This window comes from Capricornis sumatraensis, chromosome 15 (assembly GCF_032405125.1).
Source record: "Capricornis sumatraensis isolate serow.1 chromosome 15, serow.2, whole genome shotgun sequence".
Classification (NCBI taxonomy): Eukaryota; Metazoa; Chordata; class Mammalia; order Artiodactyla; family Bovidae; genus Capricornis; species Capricornis sumatraensis.
Genome location: NC_091083.1, coordinates 64,207,891 through 64,235,254, shown reverse-complemented (window position 1 = coordinate 64,235,254; position 27,364 = coordinate 64,207,891). Strand labels below are relative to the sequence as shown.

The following is a 27,364-nucleotide window of genomic DNA, read 5'->3' as shown; positions in this document are numbered from 1 at the left end:
GGGGGTGGTGCCTTCCTTCCCGCTCGGCCCTTCCTGACGCACCCGGGCAGGATGCTGCCTCCTCCCCAACCTCAGCCTCCCACGACCTGGCCTGGAACGGGGAGGGAACGCTAGCGGTGGGAGAGCGGGCTGGGCAGGGAGCAGCAGGCCCCGCCTCTGGTCTCCACTCCTTAGGAGACCTCGGGCAAGTCTGGCCCTTTTTTTGGCGGGGGTGGGAGGGGAGTAGAGAGCACTCCGTTTTCCAATTTGTGCGAGAACGGCTCAACTCTGACCGGATCGCCCAGGATCCTACCTTACCACTCAGGGTCCGACCCCAGACAGGATTGTGGGAGCGGGAGGCACCTCTTCTGCCTGAGGATCGTGACATGATCATTGACTTGACATCCATTCGTTCAGCCATTTAAAGTCTGTCTGCCTGATCACAACGTCAGCTGGGAAGCCCGCGGTTGACCTGTGTTCCCTGCCGTGCCCAGCGGCTTGACCTGTGCCCAACTCATACCTGGTGCTGAAGCCCCAAAAGGGCATGTCAAGGCTTTACCCCCTCCCCCCCAAACTGGAGCCACCTCTCCAAATTGGAGCTTACTTTTTACAGCTGAGCAAACAGGACCGAGTGGGCAGCCAGCCCTGCTGTCAATGCTGGCCCTCTTCTCCAGCGCCACTCCAATACAGGGAACCCAGAATTGAGCATCTTGATTTATGTCAGCAGCACCTGCAGTGAACATCCCCCAAACCAGGCATCCTCGGTTCAAATCCCTCTGGGGCCCTTAATGTCTCTCTGCTTCAATTTCCTTTATCTGTAAAAATGATGGCACCTCCCTCACAGGGGTGTTATAACCATTACATGAATATTTCTAAAATAGGTTATCATAGTGCCAGACACGTTAAATACAGATGAAATAGTGTACTGGAGCTCTCCGCAGGGCTGGCCTCCCTCCTCCCCTACAGTAGCCCCCTCCCACTCAACCGTAGTCAGGGGAGAGGGAGGCCACTGAAAGGGACACTAACACATCAGGGGCGAACTTGGGGGTTTTGGAGCCATTTCCCAAGAATCCACTCCCACCCCGGGGTGAGGCTGGCAGTAGGCCCACCCGGGGCCCTGCCCAGCCACCCACCCCCACCTCTCCGGCGTGCAGACCCGATCCGTGCCCGGCCTGGTGCCATTTTTCCATGGGACTCTGGCTGTGGTGGTTCACATCTGGAGTCTAGACTCGGAGGCTCTGCAGGCCGGGCCTACCGCCCGGGCTGGGCCACCACTGCCCGCTGTTTGCTCAGCTGAAGCTGGTTAATTGGAATTAAGAGTGGCCTCTGCGGTGCCGGCTGGCCGGGCGGGCCCTGGACGGCCGCTGCCGAGGTCTGTGGAGCATCTGGCGGGGCCGGGATGGTCATTAGGTGGCAGGCGCCCGGCGCCACTGCCACCTCAGCCTCCGCCGGGGGCCAGCGGTGACTCACTGAGGGCTTTGTAGGCTACGGACCGCAGAACCCACTGTGCTGTGCGCCTCGGCTGCCTGCCCCATCTGCCGCCCTCAGAGAGGCCTTGTTCCAGGACCACACGGCCGCCCCTCTGGGGGCGGCTGCAGGCGGCCGAGATCCAAGAAGCCCCTGAAAGGGACCCTCTTGGCTGGGGGAAGCTTTTGAGATTTCCCATCCTTCCTTTCCAGAAAGCCCAGAGAAGTTGGTAGTGACTCAGGCCCAGGGGTCTGCAGAGGAGTTGCAAAGTCCTTAGGAACTCTGGAATTTGATTCAGATTGCTCAAGGTCAAATCCCTGTCTAGGGGCAGGTAAGCTGCCTCAGTTCTCTCACTTGTACATGGGGCTAATATTACAGATGAAGAGTATGAGAATTTAGTAAATCCTGTATTGAGGTGCTTGGTACATGCAGCAGCTCCCATTACCTGCTCCCACTTGTTCTTTAGCTCCAAACTGGGAAGCACTGTCTTTCAGCCTTTAAACCTGGAAGCTTAGGCAGTGACTTCTGGGCTGTTGAAAGTCTGAGTCTCAGGCCAGTGGCCACCCTCCTCGACCTTAGTTTCTCCATCCAGTGACCCCATACCAGGCAGGTAAATGAAGGCTGTGCCTACCCCTTGCCTGGTCCACTGGGGGTTCTCCTTCAGGCCAGGGCTGCTGTCTTTGGCAAACTGTAGAGAAACCCTGGCTCTGGGATCTCCAGTTCTCAGGCCTGGATGGCCTCCCAGAAGCCCCCTCCCCAGCTTCTCCAGGGGTGCTGGGGATGGCTCTAAGAATCAGGATCCTTCTGGCTTTGCAGCAGTAGTTTTGGGAAGAACCCCAGGAACAGGCAGAAGAGGAGTGGTGGGTCCTCCATGTCTAGGGTGATCTAGAGTCCCAGTGCTCCCCAGCTGAAGCCATGTGAACGCTGAAACCATGGAGGATGGCTTCTGCCAGCCTGGGAATAAAATCCACTCTTTCCTGGGGCCCACGTGGCCCTGCTGCTTCCCTGGCTTCATAGATAATGGCCCTTTTGCTGAGTCAGGCCAGCCTTTTGGTACCACAGCCTCTTCCCCACAGACCTTTCCTCCAGAAGGTGATGCAGGCAGTACCTGTCTGACACCCTCGCTGCCCCCAAGTACTGGGAGGAGCGTGGCAGGAGAACTGGATGGCTGGGGACAGGGCTCGAGGGCCCCCTCTGCTGGTCAGAGGGCATCTGGGGGTGCTAAGCTGGCACACTAGCCACACGCTGGGTGGGCATCCAGGAGTGGGCATCCAGGATGGAGGGGCTGGAAGGTCAGGGCCTCACTGCAGGTTGTGACAGTCCACCGTCCCCAGGAAGGGGCTTACATGAAAGTCTCTGGGTGGGAGGGTGAGAAGTAGTAAACCCACTCTAAGGTATTGGGTGAGAACTTTCTCGAAGTGCAGTGGCCTGCCCAGGCAACGGGATGAGTTTTTAATGTGAGGCAAAGTCAGTCCACAATACAAAAGTCTAAAAATCAGACCCACTTTTCCCACCTGGCACCCAGGGGTTGGGGGGGTGGGGACAGTTGGGGGCTTCCTTTGCAGGCAGGAGATGGGGAGGAGCAGAGGAAGGCCGGAGAAGGGGGAGAGGGAACCAGGCCCCGGAGGCCCCACTGGAGGGAGCCTGCTGCCCCAGCCCCTCTCTGGGAGCTGGCTGCCCCAGCGGCAGGGCCGTGCTGTGCAGGCCGGTGTGTGGCCAGCCCGCCCGGGGGCCTGGCCCTTGCAGGGTCGACACCAGCTCCGTCACTTCTCCTTCTTCTCCAGCCCCTTTGATGCGGCGGCCTCTGTTCCCTCTCTGGTTTCTGTCACTGCTGCTGGGTCCTTAGGATTTGACTCCTCATAACTGGCCGGAAAAACAAGACAGAGCAAGGATGGCACACTTAGAGGAGGGAAGGGCAGAATCTTTGTGCCCACCTCCCACCATCGCAGGAAAACCCTGGGCACACATATCCTTGGCCCAGCACCGTCCAGGACTTGGCCTGGCCCTGCCGTGCGCCCTTCTCAGACTGGCTGCTGGTTCCACTTTCTCTGTGCCTGGTGGTGCCAAGAGATGGCAAGGGCAGCGGCAAATGGAGGAGAGGTTGGGCTTGTGCAGACCCATTTAAAGCTTCCTGGACCTTCCACTGGGGAAAGAGAGTGGGGAAAAATAGGGGCAGCCAGGATGAGGCTACAGGACGAATGGCTGCCTCCTAGGGCACATAACAGGAGTCAAAAAGCTCAGCCCCAGGGGCGCGGGCGGGCGGGCAGGGGGGCTGCTCTACTGAGAAGTGGCAAGGTGCCACTCTCGCAGGCAGACACCCTGGCTTAGCTCTTCCTTTGGGCTCCATTCACTGAGCAAGTGAGTTCATGCCAAAGATAATGCTCACATTTCCTCACCGCATCAACCCCGTGAGGCAGGTACGTGCCCACTTTTATTTGAACAAAGAGAGGTTCCGAAAGGGGAAAGTGAAGGTTATACGCTTGCCCCAGGTTATATATATACAGAGTGGTAACAGTGTCCACGGCTGTGTGACCAGGGCTGCTGACCCCCACTCTCAGGTGAGCCCCACAGGACTGGTGAGGCCGCTAGGGTTCTAGGGCCCTGCTCCCCCGCCCCTCGGCTGCACTGTGGCTGCCTGGTGGTGGTGGAGCTGCCTGCCCCAGCCATGCTCCCTGCCCCGTACACTGGAGCGGGGGTGTCTGCCCTACCTTGGGCCCCGGGGCAGTGAGGGGAAGTGGGCAGGTGGGCACCCGCTGGGTTTTACATGGCGCTGGGATTCTGCGGGCGCCGGCGGCGAGGGCCAGCTAGCTTCTGCTGCATGGAGTCCGCCAGGCTGGCTGGGGAGCCCGAGACTGTGGGGAAGTGGGTGAGCCTCGGGGTGTGAGGCAGGATTTCCGCTGAGGACTCGTAGCTGTGTGAGAGACAGACAGAGACAGAAAAAAAGAGATGGAGAGGAAACGACTAAGGAGGACAGAGATTTCTCTTCCAGGGAGCAGGGGGCAGAAGTGGGTCTTACTTTATCTATCTCTGCACTTTCGAACTCTGTGGAAAGAAGCCTGTGTTACTTGGAGGATAAAAAAGAAAAGATGCACCTATACAGGAATACACTCTGCAAAAGAACAAGGATGCCCTAGATGTATACGTATGTGTCCCAGGTGGCGCTAGTGGTAAAGAACCTGCCTGCCAATGCAGGAGACGTGGGTTCCCGGTTGGGAAGATCCCTGGAGAAGGGAATGGCAACCCACTCCAACATTCTTGCCTGGAGAGTCCCATGGTCAGAGGAGCCTGGCGGGCTACAGTCCACAGGGTCGCACAGTGTTGGACACGACTGAGCGACTGAGCACACACGCAGATGTTCTGCTGTTGTGGAAACATCTCTCAGACACACCCTTGTGTGAAAAATCAGGACGCAGAATGCTCCAAGAATGCCACCACCTGCGTGAGAATGTGTACACACATACGTGCTTTCAGGTGCAGAGATCTCTCTGCATGTCCAGGGACGGGGTTGGCTTCGTGGGTGGCTGGGGTATGAGGGGGTTGGTTGTCCCTCTCCTGATATGGAATTTTGAACCACGTGAATGTGTTATCATTTAAAAAGTAAATGAATAAAAAAAGGAAGAGTGCCACTAAAGGGAAAAGTAAAACCAAAGATAAGGTGGAGAATTAGGGAGAGAGATGGGCAGAAGAGAAGAGAGACTATTTGCTTTTTCACCTCAATCTAAAAACCTCCTGGGAGGTGGGGGGCAGAAAGGGGGGGCACCCATGTGGGCAAACTTTTACAGAAACCAAGCACCAAGTGGGTGAAGGCGGGCACCCTCTGTCCTGGCTGGGGAGGTCACCCCAAGTAGGCGCCGGAGGCTGAGACTGGCTGAGAGCTGAGGGTGAGGGTAGGGACTGAGCTCAGGGCTCAGGTCCCATTCCTGCTCCCAGATCTGCCCCCTGGTTCACCCCCGGCCTTTCCTCAGAGTCCACAGGGCTTTGCCAGGTCAGGAGCCTTGGGCAGGCAGGTTGGGAGCCTGGGGCTCTGAGGCAGGACAGGGAGGGCAGGAGCAGGTACGGGGGAGGGTTGAGTCACAGGCTCCCCTACAGGCAGCCAGGTGCACAGAAAGCTCTGGCAGGCACTCGAGGGACAACCTGGAGGCCAGGCAGGTGGAGCTGGTGGAAGGTCCCCAAGTGGGCAGCTTCAGCTGCAGCTGGCAGCTATTTCTGGGTCCCTGGCGGGTGGGGCTAGTGCTGCTGGGGTGTAGACACCTGTCGGAGTCACGCAGGCCTGGGGGTCAGGGTGGGGCTGATCACGGGTGTGGCAGGTGTGCGGACGGCCACAGAGAAGGGGTATGTGTGTGACTAAGACGGAGAGAAAGCAGCTGGCTCTGGGTTACAGCCACAGTGGCAACTGGACATAGACTGACGCTGGAGTTCTAACTGAGCATTTCCATCACACTAGAGTCCCCTGTATCACTCACGTGTGGACACTGAGGCCGGGGGAGGGAAAGACCTGCCTGAAGTCATATGGCGGCAGGGTCGAGATGGGAACCCAGGGCTCCTGACAGTGGGGCGGTCTGCAGTGGGGAGTCTACACCAGCCAGTCCCCTTTCATGACTCAGCTGGCATCTGGTGTGGGGGCTGCCTTGAAAGCCCCAAAGCTGTTCCCACCCCTGGCTACTGGCCCACGGAAGGGTTCTGCTGGTGCCCATGGGGACCCACGTGCTGGTGCAAAGGGCAAGGCTGGTTGCGTGAACAGTGTTCCCTGGAGGCACGTACCCACAGCCCCCACAGGCTCCGCCAACTGCCTGCAGTGCTAGGCAGACCCCTGCTCTGCGGCCCTCTTACCTGAACATTTCGGTCACTTCTCCCTTGGCCAGTGCCACCAGGACAGGAAAGCCGATACATGCAGGGACCAGGTACAGGAGGGCAGGCTGTGAGAGGACAAAGGCTGGTGAGGCAATGCTGGGCAGGGCACCCGCTCAGGGCCGGGCCCATCACCCCAACTCTCCTCTGGGTGTGACTGAGGGACAGGTTCACGAAGCGAGTCAGTGGCTGTGCCTGCACTGGGGGCTCCTGACTTCCCTGGGAGAGGCAGCAAGAAGCCCAAAGAAACTCAAGTATGCAGGGCTTTCAGGGTGCCCTGGAGTCTGGCTGGCAGCATCCCAACTGCCCAGGACACCAGGTTCCTGGTGAGTTGTCCTACTCCCAGAGATCCTGACTGCCTAGATTTGGGGTTGGAAGTCTGCACTTTTAATGACACTCTAGGAGATGCTGTTATAATGACAACGATGATGATATAGCTGCTATGGATGGAGCACCTGCTGTGTCCTGGGATCAAGGTCACCCAGCTGGTCAGGCCCAGAGCCTGTGAGGAGACTCCTGGTGAAGCTGGGTTTGGAGGACAGGACAATTACACCGGCCGGCACTGTTCCCAGAGAACTTCCTCTGTGCCCTGAACACAGGCTCTGGCGAGTACTTCAGCCCACCTCCATACCATGACCGTCCTCCTTGTGTACAAATGGAAGGCTCATGCTTTGGGGAGTGGGGAGTGGGCAGCTCAGGCCTTGGAGAGCCTAAGTGGTAAACTGGGGGTTGAACTTGGGTACCCCCAGACTCCAAGCCATTCTTCTGCTTACAGTGTCTGAAAGCTGGACCTCACCCTACTGCTCAGCCCTCCACGGCCCCTCCTGCTCCCAGTGCTTGACGTCCCCAGGAGATGTGACCCGTCTCCCTCTCCAGCCTCACCTGCCCTCCCCTGCCCTGGCCACGTTGGTCTCGTTTCGGTCCTCTTTGTCACCTGCAGCCACAGGGTCACGGCACGTGCCGTTTCTAGGATGTTCTTCCCGACTGCCTACTTTCCTTCTCCTTCAGGCTTCAGCTCAGCAGTCACTTCTGTGGCCCGCATTGAGTCAGGCCCTCTTGCTGCACTCTCAGGACCCCCTGCAATTCTTCACGGCATTCTCCAGCAACTTGGAATGAAACATCCCTGGGCCGTTACAGGCTGGAGATTCTCTCCCGTTAGGCTGTTAACTCTGCGAGGGCAGGCCCCACAGCTGTCTTGTTCACTGCTGTCTTCCTAGTACTCGGAAGAGGGCCTGGTGAATACTAAGCCAATGGCTCCCTCACAAAATTCAGAGGGTGTCCTGGAGATGACTTGGGTGAGGGTGAAGGAGACATCGTTCCTAAAGCGAAGCCTCATTCCTAAAGCCAAGCCAGCCCCTGGCTAGAATACAGGGCTCCACAGTCCCCGGAGGCTGGCCATCAGACCATTTTCAGACTCTTGCCATAGATGGGCTGTGAACTACCTCACTTCACACAGATTATCCTTGAACCTAATTACACCCTGAGCATTTGGATCTGAGTTTTATAGGTGATGCTACTGAGGTTCAGACAGAGGGAAATGACCTGCCTGCAGTCACACAGGGTGTGTAAGTGGCTGAGCTGGGATTTAAACTCAGTCAGCTGAGCTTCCTCCCCTGCATCAAGTCTTTGCTATGAGATCGGCTTTGGGCCAGGAACGGCAGAAATCACGACAAAAGCCTGCATCAGGACAAAAGAGGGGCAGCCAAAGCAGTACTCTGGGAAAAGTTTATAACTCTAAGTGCATTTATGAGAAAGACTAGAAATAATCAATCCAAGTTTTCAAATCAGGAATCCCCAGAGGAGGAGGAAAAGAATGAAGGCAAAGCAAAAATTAATGAAATAAAGCAAATACAAACTTAATAAAATTTAATTTCTGAAAAGTAGAACACTTAAGAGATGATGAAATTGAGGATCAGAGGAGGAAAAAGGATCTGCCCTAAATCACACAGTTGGTCAGGATATGGACACGGATTCCCTGTCACCAAGTCCAGTGTCTTTTCTTCATCAAGGCCAGGCTGGGCAAAATAGAGGGCTTCCTGGGCGGAAGCTGGGTAGATGTTTGGCCCCACCAAGGCCTGCCTCACCTAAGAGCCAACAGCAATTGAGGTGCTCCTTTGGGAAGAAGTGTTTGCTTAGTATCAGAGGGATACAAACCTAGTCTTTTCTTTCCTCTCAAGGCACCAGGGAACCTCTCCAAAGAAGGTCAGTACTAAGGAGAGGATGGGATGTACAGCTTGGGGCAGTGAGCTGGGGGTCAGGACTCCTGGGTCTCCATCGGGCCTCGGCTTCACTCTGTGACCACAGATAGGCTGTTTTCCTGTCTGGGCTTCCCTCTCCGTCTGTACAGTGAGGGCACCTGATCATCATTAAGGACTTTTCTCGGAGGTTGCTAGTCCTGGCTTGGAGTACATTTTTGATAGAGGTTAAAAAACACATAGGCAGAGGTGACCCCCTCCCTAGGGAACTGCTGGCATAGGGACTGCCTATGTCTTGGTGAGGGAGGAGGAGCTCAAAGAACAGGTTCCCTTTGTGTCCAGATCTCACCTCAAAGATTTTCAGGGAGATACCCACGTGGATGATCAGGGAGAATAGGTGGGCTGCTGCTAGGCAGTAGGGTCGGCTTGTGGTCAGGAGTCTAGGGCTCCAGCCAAGGCCCAGCTTGACTTGCTGTGTCACGTAGGGAAGGCTCCTTTTTTCTCATGTAGAGGACCACCTCTCTCACCTCTGCCCCCAGCCTGTGTGAGAGCTCCCAATGGAGCCTTCTCTGAGTTTAAGGCAGAAGGCAAGCCTGCCACCTGGTGGCCACCTAGGGGATAGCTCTGGGCTTGGAATCTGCTGGGGCTGACAGCTGAAGACACCTCCCAAGAGGAGGCCCAAGTACTCCTTCCTTGCCAAGCGCATGTCCCTCGCAGCTTGCACAGCTCCTGAGGTCATCTGGAGCAGATGTGAATGAGAAGGGCTTTCTCACTGGTTCTTGGTTTCGCTACTGATGAGGACTTTCTGTATAGTGTATACACTTTCTGTATAGTGTTAGTATCAATTTCACAGTGTCTGTAAGGACTCAAGAGTTAATGAGCGAAAGGGTTTAGCACAGCGCCTGGCAAACTAACAGACTAACTGGGTCAGCAGCTTTTGTGATTAACTCAAAGGTGGCTTCTCTGTGGCCGGTGCCCAGGGAAGGGAGAAAGGGAGGAGGAGGGGGGGAGGATGGAGGGAGCACAGCAATACCAATTGGGTCAGACGTAGATCTGAGCACTTCACTTACATTACCTCATTTCACCCTCAAACAACCCCAAGGTGGCTACTATTATTTATCCTCATTTTCTGTTTTCATGAATCAATGAGGAATCCTAAGTGTAACTTCAGACAGTAGAGCCTGGATTCCCACCAGGGCTCTCTTAGACTCCACTCCACACGGCCTTTCCCATGGCTGGGGGTTCATAATCTGGGCTTGGTCTTCATGTGACACAGGTTTGAATCCTGGCTCCCATCACACTTTCCACAGAGCACCTGAACTGCAGCTCCTCATCTGTTCACAGAACCCTCACGAAGCACACCGAGCAGAGCCTGGCACAAAGGAAGTGCTCTGATTTCCAGCAGAGAGCAGCCCTGTCTGCCGGCTTTCCCCTCCCCGACTCCTCTCCAAGCTACAGTGACAGCTCCCAGCCTGGTCCACTTGGCAGCTCAGCACCCATCTAGGAGAAGGCAGAGCCTGGCTGGCTTGGGGAGTGATAGGAGGGAGATCCTGACATCCTATCACTTGCCTGGGGGGCAGGCAATGGGCTGAGACCGCAACAAACACCCACCCGATTCCATTCTGTCTGCCACCACTACCGAGGCTGAGAAGCCACAGCTGGGGCCATGCAACACTGATCTGGCCCAGATGTGGGCAAAAATCTGCTGAGAGGGCTCTGAGAAAGGTTTGGCCTTCCTTGAAGGTCACAGGCTCGGCTGGCAGCCTTCCTCCTCCCCCTCCTCACCGCTAGCGTGCATGTGCTACCTGAAGCCGGGCTGTCAACTTGCACCAGCTATGGGTGAAAGCCCAAGAGAATCACAGACACGGCTGCTCTGCACCACTGGGTGGCCTGCACGTGTGACACGGGAGTCCTGGTCACCTGCAGTGAAAGCATGCCCTGTACACCGAGGACAGTCATGCTCACCTGGGCGTGCTTGAAGATGTGCATGATGAAAATGGTGAGGCCCAGGCCGAAGATGTAGGCTGCAAAGCTGGTGTAGAAGTAGGTGTGGGTGTTCTTCTTCAAGCTTCAGCGACAGCATGGGGAGAGAGAGAGGAGAAAGGTGAGACACAAGCACTGCAGAGCCATATGCCCTCTTAGGAGAGGAGCTGGGGAGACCCCGGGAGCTGTGTGGGGCTGAGGTTATGGGCTGGGGGGTGTCGAGATGGGCGTGCACTCTGGTTCTGCCCCATCTAAGCATCTCTGGACCAATCACTTTCCTTCTCTCAGCCTCAGCTTAATCATCTGCAAAACAGGAATGCCACGCGCCATCTCCCTGATGGCTGCTGAATATCAAATGCTATAACCGAGAACAGTGGCTATAAAGCTCAGGTCAGCATAAAAATCACCCAGACAGCATGTTAAAAAATAAAGAGCTGTGTGGGAGTTCCGTGGCGGCCTAGCGGTTAGGATTCCAGGCTTTCAATGCCATGGCCTGGGTTCAACCCCTGGTCAAGGAACTGAGATCTCACACGCTGAGCAGCATGGTCAAAAAATTAAAAAAAACCAACCAAAAAACCCCCCAAAACAGAACAGAGTGCCAGGCCTAGTTCCCAGGGAGTCTAATCTAATAGGTATGGGGATCTGCATTTTGGTATTTGTGTGTATGTGTGTGCTTTATATCTTATCTTTATTTTTGGCTTTTTAAAAAGGTGTAGTTGATTTATAATATCATGTTAGTTTCAGGTGTATAACACTGTGATTCAGATATACATATATTCTTTATTCTCTTATAAGTGATTACAAAGTATTAAGTACAGTTCCTTGTGCTAAAGAGTAGATCCTTGCTGGTTTGGGGCTCATGTTTTGAGGAACACAGATACAGAAACTGTAAAGCTAAGTTCTTCCTTTTAAGTGCAGTGGAGCTAATAGTTCAGTAACCCATCATGGATACTAAAAAGATGCTGATTACAAGGATAAAATGCCAGTGGCTTCCTAGGCAATCCACCTAAGATCAGCTTCAGAAGAACTGACCCACAAGCATCCTGGCATTGCCATCACTTGATGCTCTTTCACAACGCCAGCTCAGGACCTTTGTGTGTGTCTAGCAGCATCTGTGGAATGAAGGGGGACCGACTCCTTTCCCTTTGCCCTGGCGGCTTCTGAGCTGGGAGCCACAGTCCACTGAGAACAGTCCTGCTGTGCAGCCCGGAGTACAAGAGACTCCCTTTGGGAATGGTGCACAGATTCTGGAACAAGCTCCCAAGGACCTGCAGGACAAGGATTCTTCCTTGGAGGGTGCTGCCAGCTGGACCTGGTTCTCTAGCAAATGGCCTGGAGACTCCTATAGTTTCTCTTTGTATCACCGCTGGAAACCTAGCCATAGAGCAGCCAGCACAGATGTGTTTCTCCTTAGAGACTGGCCAGGTCTCTTCTAAAGGCTCCACAGTGGCCCCACCCAAACCACCCAGAGCGATGTGAACAGCGGGAAAGTTCAGATCTGCATGCAGCCTGGATTTCCATGATGCTGGCAATGGGCTTCTCACTACCACTTTCAACATTATTACTGTTTTTGCAACTACTGGACTTAAGGAGATTAAGAAATAGTCCATAAACCAGCTCAAAATTAAGCATATACACACAGAAAGCCCTCCTCTAGGAAGACAGCGCCACCTGCTGGGGGCAGGCCCAGCTTTGCCCAGGTGCCTTCACCCACCTGAAAAGGTGCGACCTTTTCTGAGTTTCAAGTGGTGGCTCAGCTTGGCCCCCTTCCCTCTCCCTTGTGCTACAAGGGACTGAAGAATGTCTGAGTAAGGAGAGGGTAGGTAGCAGTGAGAGCAGCTGGGATACGGTGACCTGACCTGTGGCTGGTAAGTCGGTGGCAATGAGGACTGCACCTGCTGCTGGATGTCCCGGGAGCCACCGAGGCCAGTCGGTCTCAGCACTCCCTCCACACTGTCCCCGTCAGCCCCAGGCAGGAGCGACCACCAACTTCAGGATGAGAACCTTGCCTGGAAAGGTCTGTTTCCTTGCCAAGACCACTCAGTGAGAAAGCACTATGGGTGCCACCAGGACCTTCTGGGATTCCATCTCAGCCTATGAGTCAAACCTTCCCCACCCTCTCCAGGCTCTCTGGGCACTTAGAACCTCAGAATGTACAATGCAGATAAAATCAGAATTGTTCTGGCTGCTGTTGGGTGGAGGGTCTGTGACCTGAGTTACCCTCTTTGGGCTCCTCCAAACTGAGGAACCCCACAGAACCTCCTGCCTGGGTGGGGGAGGGCCTCACTTGTGGAACTTGAGGACTAGCGTTCCTAAGTGGCTTACCTGATGTCGAAACGCAGCAACAAGGCAATGAAGATTCCTGTGGGGAGAAAACCAGGGTTAGATGGAGATAGGGAAGAAGCATACAACTGACAACTGGGTCCCCAGCCTGCTGTTCTCAGCCACAGAGCAATTATCGGGGACACGGTGTGGCTGAGACTGCCAACTCCCAGCAGAAATCCTGTTTCTCTACCTTCAGTCCACCTGGAACAATGGGGGACCCTCACTGGAAGAGGACTAAGTGGCAGAACTGTTCCAGGAAGACTGCTCTGGCCTGGGACCACACTGACCGGCACCTCACAGCACCATCTGCTGTACCACCCTGGGTGCAACCGAACATTTCCAGGAGGCCTAAGCACTAGGTGCTGTAGGCAATACAGTGGGGAGCAAAACCTGGGGGCGGGGCATGCTGATCAAACATTAACAAAGACCAGTGCGAGACTGTAACTGTGACAGGGTGCTCCTGTGTCATGGGAAGGTCTATCATGGGATGAGACCCAGGCTGGGGGTGGTGGCTGGGGAGGAAAGAGGGCTTTTTTGAGGAAGTGACACTTGCCGGGGAGAGGGAAGAGCATGTGCAAAGGTCTTGAGGAAACAGAGCTCAGGAGGTGTGGTAAGACAGACTGCAGCCCAGAGTAGGAGATGCTGGGGGCTGGATCTGCAATGCATGGCCCCGTGGGGGAGAGGAGTTGGGTCTTTATTCTAGGAGTAAGGGGACACTTCTGGAAGTGTTCTAAGTGGGAGAATAACATAAAAGATTCTGAAAAAGACCCCTGTGGCAGTTGTTTGTTTGGTGGGAGAGCACAGAAGCAGACACTAGGAGGCTCTTCAGGAGCTCAGGTGGGGACAGTGAACTCTGTCCACCCACTGCACTCCTATTTGCATTTTGAAATCTGGCCTAGTCATCCCCAGAAACCTGAGTCCCTGAGACACAGCCACCCAGTCCAGCCTCTGTATGTTGCCCACACACGGCCATCCCTGTGTCGCTCCCTGACTTGTCTTTGGGCTCAGACACAGCAGGGCTGAACCTCATTTGGTTGAGAGCAAGCTCTTAGGAACCAAACATTCTATGCTGATGAGAAGCACTGACTGGCAGCATGTGATTCATTTCAAAGAAGAAAATGATTTAGTCCCCAGCGAAGATTACAGCTGGGAGCTGGTGGGTGGTGAGAACAGACAAATGCTGCCTTTCTGGAAACAAAACTAGGAATTTGGTGGCCCCTGGCAGCTGAATTCTACAACTACTCTTCAACTAATCCATGGGTCAGAGCTCCCAAGAGCTTCTTCTCCTCATAATACTGCATTTGATCCTTAAAATAACACCCCACAACCTATTCTTCCTTCAAGATTATCCCTGAGGCTCTGAGAGGATGCAGTAACTCATACCAACTGTGACTGCTGGAAGACTTCCAGTACATACACGGATTTGTGGATATGCAGAGATGTCCTGTGCAGGCCTGGAGCCCAGAACCACCCAACAAGGACACTTGGGGAAGTCTGTGGGTGCCTGGGACAGACCATGCTCTGAAGGGCCAACCAAATGCATTTCTTTGTCTCTGATGGGGCTCCTTCCCTGCCTCCCAGCACCACAAGCTATGGGAACACCTGGATTCAAGACCATGACCTCTTAGGCAAGTCTCTCTTAACCTCAGTTTCTTCATCAGCAAAATGGAAATACTCTCTACCTCATCGGGCTGCTAAAGGTAGCAAAGATAATATATGAAAAAACAATGAGCATACTGCTTGGCAAACAACAGGTGCTTGACAAATGATGGCTCTGGGATTATGATCTTACTATTGTTGTTACTGTCATAAAAGCAGTTTTGACAATGTCACCTTTCTTTGCAGTCAGATAGACCTGGTCTGTGGAGAAGGCAATGGCACCCCACTCCAGTACTCTTGCCTGGAACATCCCATGGACAGGGGAGCCTGGTGGGCTGCAGTCCACGGGGTCGCTAAGAGATGGACACGACTGAGCAACTTCATTTTCACTTTTCACTTTCATGCATTGGAGAAGGAAATGGCAACCCACTCCAGTATTCTTGCCTGGAGAATCCCAGGGACGGGGGAGCCTGGTGGGCCACCGTCGATGGGGTCGCACAGAGTCGGACACGACTGAAGTGACTTAGCAGCAGCAGCAGCAGCAGCAGACTTGGTCTGAGTCCTGGCCCTCTTGCTGGCTAGTGTGTGAATTTATGTTAAGTCCCTTCACTTCTGAGCCTCAGGTTGCTCACTGCTATGAGAGAGAAAGCCTCTTCTTCACCACCCATACCACAAAAGCAAAGTGTCACACAGAAGTGCCTGTACACTCCTGCTCACTAGCAGGATGGCTATTATTTACTACACTGGAAAACAAATTGGCTTTTAATTTGTTCCAAGCTTTCTTCTTTTAAGCAAACACCAGGAGTGCTTCTAACCCTCTGACTCCGAGCCTCTGTGACTAGGGAGTAAGAAAGCCCTTTGGGTGTGCAGCACCCCTGTCACCGGGCCTAGGTCTTGCAGGCACACAGCATCCAAGTCTCAGCCATTTCAGCTGCCCTGAGAGAGGCAGCTCAACTTTGCCCAGGGTTTCCTGACCGGCAGTTTGGGCTGCAGGCCCGCAGGATGTGTGCCCATGCTCGAGCCCATACACAGGTGCACCTGTGCCCATATCCACAGGCGTCCTGACCAGCCCCCACACACATACAGTGGACTCAGAGGCCAGGCTGTGTGGTCAGGCAGGTGCAGGCCACTCGTCCCTCTGCTAAAACTGCAGACACAGGAGCACAGTTATGCGGCCCATGTCCACGCACAGGGCGTGCTCTCCCTGGTGTCCTCCCCGCACTGGGGAGAGGGGGGCCAAGGAGACTGTGGCAGTTCTAGCACACCTGTGTCGCCTGTAAACGCTGGGAAGGGTGTGTGTACGTGCAGTGTGAGGGGGGTCAGTTTCCTTTAAGACTGCCATTGAATGTGCTTATATTTCAATCTGTCATATACATTTATTTCTACAGCTCTCGAGTAATGTCTGTTCACCCAGCCAGGCTCCATGAGGGCAGTCTTGCTCACCACCATCCCTCCGGGGTCCACCCCACCTTGATGCTCCATGTGTGCTGAGGTGGACCCCCTTCACCAAACCCTGGGCAGGTGGTGATGGGGGACTCGCACAGCCTAACCCCTCCTTCTTCCCTCTCCTGGTGAGAAAGGCTGTGTTTCACAGGACGACTCCTTCTCCATGGAATCCCTCTCCACCCCCTGCACTTTGGCCCCTGCCCTGGCCCCGTCACCTGGAATGACGATGTCTCCGAGTCCCAGCATGGCAAAGTTGTCCGCTTCCAGGCCCTTCTCCAGCAGGTCCTGGGGAAACACCACTGGAGGGGGAGGCAGGGATGTGGGGAGTTGGTGAGAGCCCAGCTCATGCACTCCTAGCCTCCACCTCTGGTGTATGGCACTTACACACCTGGATTGCTGGGTGGGAGGATGGGAATGGGGAGTCGAGAGGATGGTGACGGGCTCAAGGGCGGTGTGTCCATCTGGAATCACAGCTAGTTAGAGCAGGAAGAATCTAGAATTATCTAGGCTCAAGGTTTAATGCCTTTACTGAGCTGTAACTCACATGTCATACAACTTCAATGCCTCTTAATAGCCAGAACTCTTTGGTTAAGTGGGACTGACCCCAAAGCCTAGCATATAAAAGATGAAAGAGCCCACACGGTGCTGGCATCTAACAGGCTTTCCATCTCACCACAGGAGGTGTGGACAGACCCTTGTTCTGAAGAAGGAAGAGCTTGGGCTACAGGCTTTCTGTATCTGTTGATGATGAGGAGGCTACCTACCTACAAATCCCTTGCATACACCCCTTACTCAGAAATCCTGCTGGCCAACTTGTTTGGATAAATACAGACTGAGGAAAATGCCTCCCCGAATGTCCAGCTATGGCAAGGGGCAGCTGTAACTGGATTTCACCCAGACAGCCTTGGAGCAGAAGTTCACCAGTTATATGTGGGCTTCAGGGTCAGACTGTGTGGGTCTGAATTCTGGCTCTGCTGTGTGACTGTGCACAGTTCACTTAACTACTCTGGGCCTTAATTGTCTCACCTGTAAAATGGGTATAACCACCGAACTGACCCCATAATGTGGTGAGGATTAGGTTATTTGAACACACTGTTAACCTTAACTGTTACGTCTTTACTAACCGAGTCCTGCTTCTGTGTGAGGCTGCCCTCCCAGGTGATGAATCAAGCGTGGTATAAGGCTAAGACAGTCAGGACAATCTGGTCTCCGAATTCCTGACTTCCCTTCAGCCATGGGTGTTCATGTGACCCAGCTCTGGCCAATGGCATATAAACAGAGGTAAGATGGGTGGGTTCTGGGCCAATATTGTGCTTCCCTAATGAATCGTACAGAGGTCCTTCCCTGTCCACTTTTTCCTGCCTTGAATACACAGTCATAGTGATTTACAGCTCTCCTTGTCTGACCCTCCTAAATCTGCTGTCATTCAATCCTGAGTGGCAGATCTGGAAACCAGGGCCCACAGAGGTGAAGTCTCCCCACTCAGGCCACAAAGCCAGTACATATCAGATCTGGGATTCAAATCCAGGCTTTCTGACTTCACTAACTGTCCACTTAACCACTCTGCTAGACTACTCCTAGCAGCAGAGGGCAACAAGCTTTCTCCCCAAGACAAAATCCCCAATTCCAAACACCAGAAACCAGAGGGGACTGTCATTTCCCTGTCCAGAGTCTTCCAATGGCTCATTCACTGCCCACTGGGCAGCAGCCGGGCTCCCTGCATGACATCCTCGGCTTCTGGCCTCTTTTTTGCTGCTCCCCTAAAGTCATCATGCTCCCTCTCAGATTCTCTGCTCCCTCCATGCATTCTTCTGCTTGCAGCCCTGGCCTGAAGCCGTTCTCTCTTTCAAATGGCCCTACTGCCATTCATGCTTGCTAAATGCATATTCATTCTTTGGGACTCAGGAAAGCTTTCCTGACCCGTTGGCTGGGTTCATCCATCACAGCATGTAAAGCATAGTTGCTCTTCTGGCTTGGCCAGCATCTGTTCTCTTGGTCTGCACGACTGCCCTCACCTTACACCCTTGGTTCTGGGAGGCTGCCAACTCAAAACGCTGCCCCCAAGCACTGGAGAAGGCGGTGACCCTGTCCTCTGAACCACCCTCAATGGGAGAGCCTAGTTCCTGGGCCCGGAGAGGCCCCATGGGTTCATCCAAGCCAAAGCTGGGAGGAACTTTGCTCTGGGGTCACTGAGCCGCAACCCTGTGCAGCATCTAGGAGCAGCTGTGTGACCGTGAGCCTCTCTCTGGCTCACAGAGAGGACCCACGTGCAGCTGTGGAGTCAGACCACGAATAGCGCAGCTGTTGCTCGGCTCTCGGGGCTGGCTCCACCCTGACTGCCCAACAGGATCCCCCTTCCTCCTTCCATCATGTCTGACGGATTCCATCCTCCTCTTTGGGTCTCGCGATGCCAGGGAGTGATTCTTGATTAGTCTAAGGCTTAAACCCCAAGCTCATCATGCTTTTTCTCATCCCCCTCTGATGAGGAACAATGAACTTGGGCCTGTGACCCAATTCTAGACTGTGAAATATGAGAGAGGCTGCAGGGAGATTCAGGGAAAAACATCCCTCTCTGATGAAACGGAGACATAAAGTTCCCCTTCTTTGCCCCTGAACATGCTGAGAATGGTGGGGTGGAGGGCTGAGGTGACCCTGGCTCTTGGCAATGCCACTGATGATCATAAACCCAGCTCTAGGTGCTCCGCCACAGGGCTTGTTGCCATGTGAAATCACAACATTTCCAGAGGTCTGTAGGTGAGGTTTCTAATATTTATAACAATGGATACACTGAAATCACAACCAGGGAAGTGTGAGAGGAGTGGGGCAGACAACACCTGCTGGTTATGTGTTACAGGGATCCAGGGAGGGAGCTCCAGGTCTTGACGTGGGGGTGTCCTCCTCTGGAGGCCCCTGCCTGCCCTGCCACAGGCTGTTTTAGACACCACTCTCTATGACCAGGTGGCCAGAGGATGGCTGTGTGGGAACACAGCTGACAAATCAAAAAGAAGGAAAGCAGGCCCTAGACACCAGGGAACCTGGAGAAGGAACAGCTGGGGGAGGGTATTAACTGAATCAGGGACCATGCGGGAATGGCCGCCAGGGCGGGGCAGACGGGCTCCCGCGGGGGGCGGTCACTTACACTTTATTGGCGCCTCAAAGGACTTTGCCACTGTCACCATCACATTGGTGCCAAATACCTAGAAGGAGAAGAGAGGAGTCTGGAGGGAAGTGCGGGCAGGTGGGAGGCAGTGGCTGTGCGTGGCTTCTCAACGAGGGGCTGCCTGCGACGGGCGGGAGAGGGACAGGGAGCCAAGAAGGGTTCCAGAGCAGATGTAAAGTTGAGAAGAGGCGGCCACCGACATGGCCAAATGGACACTTCCTGGAGCTGCTTGTCTGGGCAGCAGCGAGGGGCAATTCCAAGGAGTTAGGAGAGGATCCCTGAGGCCCTGGCTGGGCACCCTGTCAGGTCAGGGCCCTGTCCTTCCCGGGAGAGGGAGTCCTCCAGCACCACTCTTTCAGGGGTGCCTCTCAGCACGAGGGCGGCAGGTGCCTTAGCCCAGCACAGTCTCTGTCCTCACGGTCAGCGTCTTGCTCGACAGTGTCCACTCATCTGGTTTAACCACCCCTGCCTCAGCTGTTCTGAGTCTCAACTCGCTTGCTGGAGAGACATGGGATAAGCAATCCCCTGCTGGGCTCACTGTGAGGGAGAGAGGACGGCTGGCAGGCACAGGGCAAAGAAAGGTGAGCTCTAGGCAAGCGGGGATGGGACTCTGCTCTGTCATCTACTTCACAGTTGAGGGCACTGCCCCAGAAAGGACCTGATCTGGGGCCTTACCTGCAGGTCAAGGTGGCTGCCCTCCACTGGACCTCCTGCACATCCCTGCCCAACTCACCCAGAAGATGTCGTAGATGAAGAGCCCGCCCAGCAGGATGCAGCCGGTGCTGACGTTGTTCAGGTGCAGGAGTTCTACCCCGTTAAGGGAGAAGGCCAGGCCGAAGAGGTTGTTGGCAATCCAGTGCTGGGGGAAGGGGAGAGTGAGGCCACCTCACTGGTCACCACCTTGCGCCTCCAGCGCTCCACCACCCCTCGCAATTGCCTAGGCCCTGGCTACTCACCTTCCTCAGCAGGTACCAGACACCAACGATGCTGCTCAGGCCCAGGCACACCAGGTCCTTGGTGTCAAACTCATAATTGATGATCTCTGGGCAGAGAGGCCGGGTAAGTCCACTCCCCGGGGCGGGGCTGCCCCTCCCACCTGTCAGCCCCTGGACGGAGGAGGGCATGGCTGTGGGCTCCGTCAGAGACCCACAGGCTGGGGGTGCTCACTGGAGCCCTCCCCAACCCCAGACCCTCCAATTTCCTAGAGGAGGGAATGGAGGCCCAGAGGGAACCCAGACCTGATGCGGGGTCAGTGGGAGGTGGTCCACGGTGCTGGAAGCCCACGCTCTGCACTAGCAGCTGGGCAACCAGCTGGGGAGGCAGCTCCCTCTCTGAGTTTTAGTTTCCTCATCTGTAACAAGGGGATCAGGGCTTCCCTGGTGGTCCAGGGGTTAAGACTCCACCTTCCACTGCAGGGGGCGTGGGCTTGATCCCTGGTTGGGGAAGTTCCACATGCCAAGAGGTGCGACCAAAAAAATAAACACAAAACAAAAAAATGGGGGTCACAGCACCTCCCTGATAGGAATGCCACGGGGAGCAAGTGAGGTGGTGCTTACAAAGCACTCAGCACAGAGCCTGCATACAGTGGGTGTTCAACCAATGCTGACTGCACTGAGCCCAAGGCCCTTGCAAGGTCCCAGTTCATTCAGGAATCTTTCTACTCTGCCACCAAAGGAGTCAAGAAGGTTGCTGGGAGTCCTGTGTCACCAGTAGAGGAGGAAGCAGGTGAGAGAGGGAGGCCCGGAGAAGCGGCAGGCGGGAGGCCCTGACTGAGGCTGCTCTGTTGGGGAGCCTGCGGCAGACATCCTGATGTTATCCTCATCCTAATGAGGAGGCTCAGAGAGGTGGTGGAGCCTGCCCAGGGTCACAGAGCGCAGGCTTTCCTTTCAGATCCCAGACTGTAGCAGACTGCCGGTTGGCCCCAATTGTTCTCCCCTCTGTGGTAACAATACCCTGATGATTTTCAACTGGAAACGAGGCCAATTAGCTCTCAGCCACATTTTCCAGCTTCCCCTGTAGCCAAATGGGCCTGTGGAAAGGCCTCTCTGTCCTTTGGGACAGCTGCGAAGCGATGGTGTGCTACCCTGGACCCGCTGACCCGAGCGTGGCAGAGCACAAGACAGGTGAAACCCCCATGGTCACTGACCGGGCACAGACACCTGCAGATGCACAAAGGAATCATATAAAACCGCTGTTCTGCAGGGACAAGGCAGAACGTGCTGGGCACATCCCCAAGTGTGACATTCACAAGCTCAGACTTGTACACGAGAGAGAAATGCCTTCCACCTGTCCAAGCTGTTGATAATCCTGTTACAGCAGTCGAACCCACACCCTAGCTAACTCACAGGACCCAGGCTTTCCCCAATTCCCTGTGGCTTTCATTTTTTTCAAAAGCCATGGAACCTCCTTTTCAAATCTCAGCTAGGGAAGTAATCACACTAAAAACAGACATGATAAAAATAGCTTCAGGAGCCAACTGTTTACCGTTTACTGAGCCAGGCGCTGTGCTGAATGCTTTCCACTCATCACTTACTCACAGTCCTAACAACAAGCTTATAAGCGAGGTACTACATTATGATGCTCCTTTTACAGATGAAAAAACAAAGCAAAACCAAAAAAGCCCAACAAAACCACCCAAAGCTCACAGAGGTTAACAGTGAGCACCCAGTGGCAGAGTGGGGATGTCATCCCAGAGCCCACCTTGCCCACCACTCGCTGTACCAGGGAGTCCCAGTATTGGAGAAACAAAGGGGAGGAGAGGGGAGTGGGAAGACACCCAAGATACGGCCAAGGCAGGGGACGGCGGCAGCACTGACCTTCCTTGTTCTCCCCAGAGCCCTGTGTGAACAGCAGCTGGTATTGTCGGTTTGGGAAGTTGGCTGGAAAAAACTTATTCATGAAAGGGCTGAAAGGAAAGACAAAGCAGGTTGGCAAACAGAGCCCCTGTGGGGGTCCCACAACCCCAGACATCTGTTTACAAGCTGTTACCTCCCAACAACCTCACAGCTGCTCTGAGAGGTAGGTGTTATTGTGCCCATTGTAGAGATGTGAAAACAGAGGCCCTCAGAGGGCAAGTGACTGCCCAGGGCTACATGGGAAGTCAGTATCTTGAGCTGAGACCTGAACCTAGGTCTCTATGATTCCGGCTTCCATGCAGCCTCTTAGTTATTATCCAAGAAACACAAAAGAGGCAGACTTTCACCTGAAACAGTTTTTAGGAGAGCAACGGATTCCAAAATCTGGTTTATCCACAATCTATATGAGAGTCCCCTGTCAAGAATGCATATTCTGGCTTAAGCCCGCATAGGGTAAGTCCTCACTCTTCAAGGAGACCCTCTGAGTCTAGGCAGACAGCAGAGCTGAAATAAGGGGCAGACTAGTAGCCCGGTGAGATCTGACTCTTTAGAGTGAGAATGCCTGGGCCCATATTGCTGAGGAAGCTGGAAGGCCAGCAGCTGAGAGGGGCCCATTAGCCGCAAATGGCCCCAGATAAACCACATCCTCCTTGCCAGCTCCCTGCCCAGCCAGAGGCAGTGGACCCAGCCTGGTCCACAGTAAAGCCATGTGCACAAACTGTGGGCAGACTCATAAGGGAATGAGATGTGCAGCCCTTTCTCCTGGCTCAAGGCAGAGAGGCAGATGGTGAGGTGGCGTGAGTTTTGCTGTTGACTCTAGAAGCAAAAAGGTAAACCCTCTATCCCAATTTCTCAGAAGTCTGTTTATTTCAAGTGCAATCCAGGTGTGTGCAGTGTGACAAATCAAAGCTGCAGTGTTCCTTTGCGTTCTGAGGCTACTGGAGACTTCCCATTAAAATGGCTATCTAATTACTCTTTCACAGGTAGCCTCTTGTGTGTGTGCTTGGAATTCAGTGACTCTTTGTGACCCTTTGGACTGTTGCCCCAGGCTCCTCTGTCCATGGGATTTTTCAGGCAAGAATACTGGAGTGGGTTGCCACTTCCTTCTCCAGGGGATCTTCCTGACTCAGGGGTCGAACCCCCCCAAAAAACACCCTTGTAAGTGTCTGAAACTACTTTAATATGCTTTTTAAACCCTGCAAAAAATCTAGCACACTTTAGCAGTTAGCAGACCTGAAGCAAGCCTGAGTTGACTAGTATTCTTCTTGAGGGGATTTGTTTTGACCATTTCCTTTAATTATTAGTTTCCCAGAACACTTAGAGATGCTGGCAAGCAGCAATTCCTTCTAGATGATTCCTTAACTATTATATAAACTGTGCCAACACAGACAAAATGGAAACAGTATAAGCTAAGTTATTGTCACCTCTAATTTGCGTAATAACCATGGTGTCAGCTTCGTAATACAAATAAAAGGAATTAAACATGAGAAGAAAAAAGAATGCATATTCCTTGATTCCCTTCCAGATCTATTAAGTCAGATGACCTGATGGTCACCCCACTCCATGATGTGACAGGCCTGGGATTTTTACAAACTCGGCTGGACTTGATGAGTGAGATGAATCACAGCCCCTTGGGCGAGAGCGGGCTCACATTCACTCCTTCCACGGGGCCTATTTGTGGCTCAGGATGGGCTTGGCCTCGTCTCTGGAAGCATTCTGATTACTCAGCATGGTCTACTTCCTGGCCTGGCAGGGAGCAGAGACTTTCTTTTCTGGATTTCCTTCGGAGCAGGAACAGAAAACCAGGGCTTTTGGCTCAGCCTGGGTGTGGATACTAAGCAGTATCATGGAATAGACACAAACCAGGGTGGCCCAGCCCTGACACCTGCTCTGCCACGTGAGGCCCTGGCCTTACTTTAGTGGGTCAGTCTCTCTGCTGAATGTGGGGATAATACCACCTGATTCAAAGAGCTGCTGTGAAAGTAGGGAGAAGGAGAGGGAGAAGTTTAGCCCAGTGCTAGATCCTCAACAGGGGTCATAAATACTCAGTGTCTATCATCGCAGGTGGTTGAACTTGAAAGCATTCAGCAACACCAGATCAGACTGATGACTGATGAAGCAGGCAAATCCACAATGGTGCTCCCAGCTAAAGGAAAATGGACCCAGGCCAAGGGGTACCCAGGGCACAGAGGTAAAGGCAGGGAAAAGGGAGCTCTCTAAGATCCTGGAGCTTGGAGGAAGAAAATGTGGATTAAGAACTATCTCTGGGCCTTAGCTTCCACTCGACACACAGCCAATCCCTCCCCGTCTACAGAGCTATGGGATGAATGACGACAAGGCCTTGTGATTATGTAGACACGACTGATACAAGATGCAATTGGGAGCGGGTTTCCACAAACAGGCTCTGAGCAGGGGGGAGGCAGCAGCTGGGAGGGATGAGGCTGGAAGCCACTTTCAGCTCAGTTCGCTGAATCACGTCTCAGGACCATGAAGCCAGAGGGTGTGTGCAGAGGCAGAGAGAAGGCCTGAGGTGCTAAGCCCTTCACTCCAGCCTGGTGTGCACCTTAGGTGCCCGACAAGCAGAGGGCAAGGGGTTGAGAGCATGGACTCTGGAGCCAGGTTTCCTGGATTCAAATCCTGGCCCAGCCATTGAGCTGTGTGACCTTGGCAAAGTTACTTAACTGTTCCCTGCAACTGTCTCCTCATTTGGAACACTGTAACAATACCTTTCTCACTGGATCATTAAGAGGATTAGATGAATGCTTGGCACCCTATAAGCTTAACTGCAGCTTCAACTCCAAGTATGAAGTCTCTAGACAGATGTCTTTGTTATCCCAAGAAGAGGGGCTGCTGGATAATACGGGGCAAGAGACAAGCAACCTGGCTGGCGTGAGCCTGCCTTATGGGCAGGGGTCCTGAGAGGCAGCTGGTAAATGCTTGCTGAACACCTCTGAATGCAGGTTTTTGTAGCAGGCGGAGACTCACTCCTTCCAGCCCTAGATGGCTCACATCAAGCCTAAAGGTTACTGCTTTCTGCTGGGAAACCACATCCTGCTGCCCTTCTCCCCTGGGGGTGAAAGCAAAGGGCAAATTGGTGTGTGGCCTCTCCCTCCTGGGGTTGCACATCGTGGTCTTAGGGACCTTATCCTCTAAAGGTCAGCTAGGTGGGATATGAGCTCAGAGGTGGTAAAAATAAGCTGCCCGGTTCCCTTGGCAGGGAGGGTACTGGCACAGGCTTGAGTCTTGGTGGCTGTAGCGGGTGAAGGCAGGCTGTGGGCCCTCACTTTGCTGTAACACTTCAGGCTGTGGTTTCTTCCCTGGGAGGCTCACGGCAGCTGGGGAAGTGGAAGGAATCCCATAAACGCCGCAGCCTGGACTCCCTGGCTTGGGGCTCAGGCCCCACAGCCTCTCAGCAGACAAACCCCTTCTCTGCCTATCCTCAGGAAACCACAGGCCCATCGGAGAGTGCGTGCCCAGGCCCCATCTTTAAGCTCTCTCTTCTCCTTCATTTTTCCCCAAACTACAAAAAACACCTGGCTGCACAGTTAGACCCGTGCTCAAAACCACTCTGCTCCTGAAGGCTGTGATGCTCTCTGAGCCTCAGTTTTCCTGTCTTGATCCTGCAGTCCTTGTTTGGATCCTGAGGAAGGTCTGACTATGTTTGGGGATACATACAAACAACTAACCAAAATTTTAACAATACTGTAGACTTCTAGGAGAAAATACTTAAGAAAATTCCATTTGATCAAAGGAAGGTAAATTTAATTCTTAGATCAACTATCTAAATAGCACAACTAAATTCTGTCCTCCCCCTTTTCTGCTAACATTATTTTTATCTGATTCAGTTCTTTTCCCTGTACATTTTATAGCAAGGCTTTCTTTCACCCCATTCATCCCAGTTTTTCAGTCTGTATCAATTTCTTTTTCAGAGGATAGCTTGGACCCCAAATGGTGAGTATCCCTTATGCCTATGGCCAGTCATCATTTTCACAAGGTCTCATCTTCCCAAGTCACACTGTGTGCTCTAAATCGTCTCAAGATAACGACAGTCACTGACAAATTTTACCACGTGCAGTTTTAGTGACTTCGGTTCTATTTTCTGCTGATATCAATAAAAATTATGAACTGGTTCAAAGATAGACAATTCTTTCTTGGTTAATCCATGAGAAATTTTGGACAATGTTTCTCAGTTACTGTCTTAAAAGGAAAAAAGAAAGATCTCAGGTGTCAAAATGACAAAGGTTCAAAATATCCTGCTGGGCAGGTGGCTGGTGATCTCTCTTGCAGGACTGTTGAGATACAATGAAATAATCAACTCCTTAGCACCTGGTCAAACAAAATATATTTGGTTCTTTCATGCTAAGGCAGTGGTTGGGCTGTGGTAAGGACTCTTGCAGATGCTGAGGGGGGTGGGATGCACTAGAACTGGGGGGCTCCTAACCAGCATGGGATTCCCTGGTAGATCAGCTGGTAAAGAATCCGCCTGCAACCCAGCAGACCCTGGTCCGATTCCTGGGTTGGGAAGATCTCCTGGAGAAGGGACAGACTACCCACTCCAGTATTCTTGGGCTTCCCTGGTGCTCAGACAGTAAAGAATCCACCTGCAACACGGGATCAAACCCAGGTCAGGAAGATCCCCTGGAGGAAGGCATAGCAACCCACTCCAGCATTCTGTCCTGGAGAATCGCCATAGACAGAGAAGCCTGGTGGGCTACAGTCCAGGGGTCGCAGAGTTGGACACAACTGAGTTACTGGCACAACCAGCATGGGAAATGACCTCCCTCACCTGGTCCACCAGGAGAGGAGAGGTCTGTCCACTGGGGAAGGGTGACGAGGTCTGCCACTATCTTGCTGGGCTCGTCAGCCAGGATCTCCAGGACTGGGGGGCTGGGGTGTGGCCCTAGAGCATGGCCTTGTGGGTGAAGTTGGGTGAAGTGGAAGACAACACTGACTCGGCCCCATGTGGCTGTGTGAAATCGAGCCAGCTGCTCTCACTCTTGGTGGGCTCTGGACACACCCCTCGCTGTGGGCATGTCACAGACATGCTCACTTGGACCTTCCCACACCCCTCCAAGGAGGTACTCCCCGTATCTCCATTTTACAGGTGAAGAAACTGATGCTCAGAGAGCTTGGGTAACTTGAGCCTTGGTTCCAGGTCTGACTGCCTCTTGGACCCACATTCTTGACTCCCAGGTCCTGCCTCGAGGAACCAGGCCAAACTCCGCCCACTCCCAGGGCTTCCCTGAGGATCCCACTCTTCCTCTCTGACTGCACCTACAATGCGCACAGACCTTCTGGTTCCTGGCCCGGCCTCTCCCTCATACACCCTCTTCCAGGTTCCTACCTTTTGGAGCTGAGTTCAAGTTGCGTTCCCACCTTCCGGGAACTTCTCCTGGTCTGCTGACCACCTCAGGCTGAAACCTCAGCCTGAGGCTGTACCTCTTCAAGGGGCCAGATGGAAGCAGGTTGGGGTCCTTTGCAGTCACAGCCAGGGGATGGGCTGGGGA

At 53.7% G+C, this 27,364-nt stretch overlaps 1 protein-coding gene across 2 annotated transcripts in view; it reads right to left on the bottom strand.

Moving 5' to 3' along the window:
• Nucleotides 1-2,700: 2,700 nt before the first annotated feature.
• Nucleotides 2,701-27,364, bottom strand: part of HM13 (histocompatibility minor 13) — a 39,112-nt gene continuing 14,448 nt past the window's right edge. The window contains exons 4-13 of one of the 2 annotated variants that reach the window (XM_068986858.1): nt 21,819-21,907; nt 19,959-20,044; nt 19,736-19,861; nt 18,982-19,039; nt 16,058-16,141; nt 12,798-12,834; nt 10,455-10,557; nt 6,277-6,362; nt 4,211-4,357; nt 2,701-3,309 (exon numbers count right to left, since the gene is read on the bottom strand). In XM_068986858.1, the coding sequence (XP_068842959.1) occupies nt 3,210-3,309; nt 4,211-4,357; nt 6,277-6,362; nt 10,455-10,557; nt 12,798-12,834; nt 16,058-16,141; nt 18,982-19,039; nt 19,736-19,861; nt 19,959-20,044; nt 21,819-21,907 (916 nt within the window). In that variant the 3' untranslated portion in view covers nt 2,701-3,209. The remainder of the gene's footprint in view (nt 3,310-4,210; nt 4,358-6,276; nt 6,363-10,454; nt 10,558-12,797; nt 12,835-16,057; nt 16,142-18,981; nt 19,040-19,735; nt 19,862-19,958; nt 20,045-21,818; nt 21,908-27,364) is intronic. The other variant, XM_068986859.1, reaches the window with a different exon arrangement.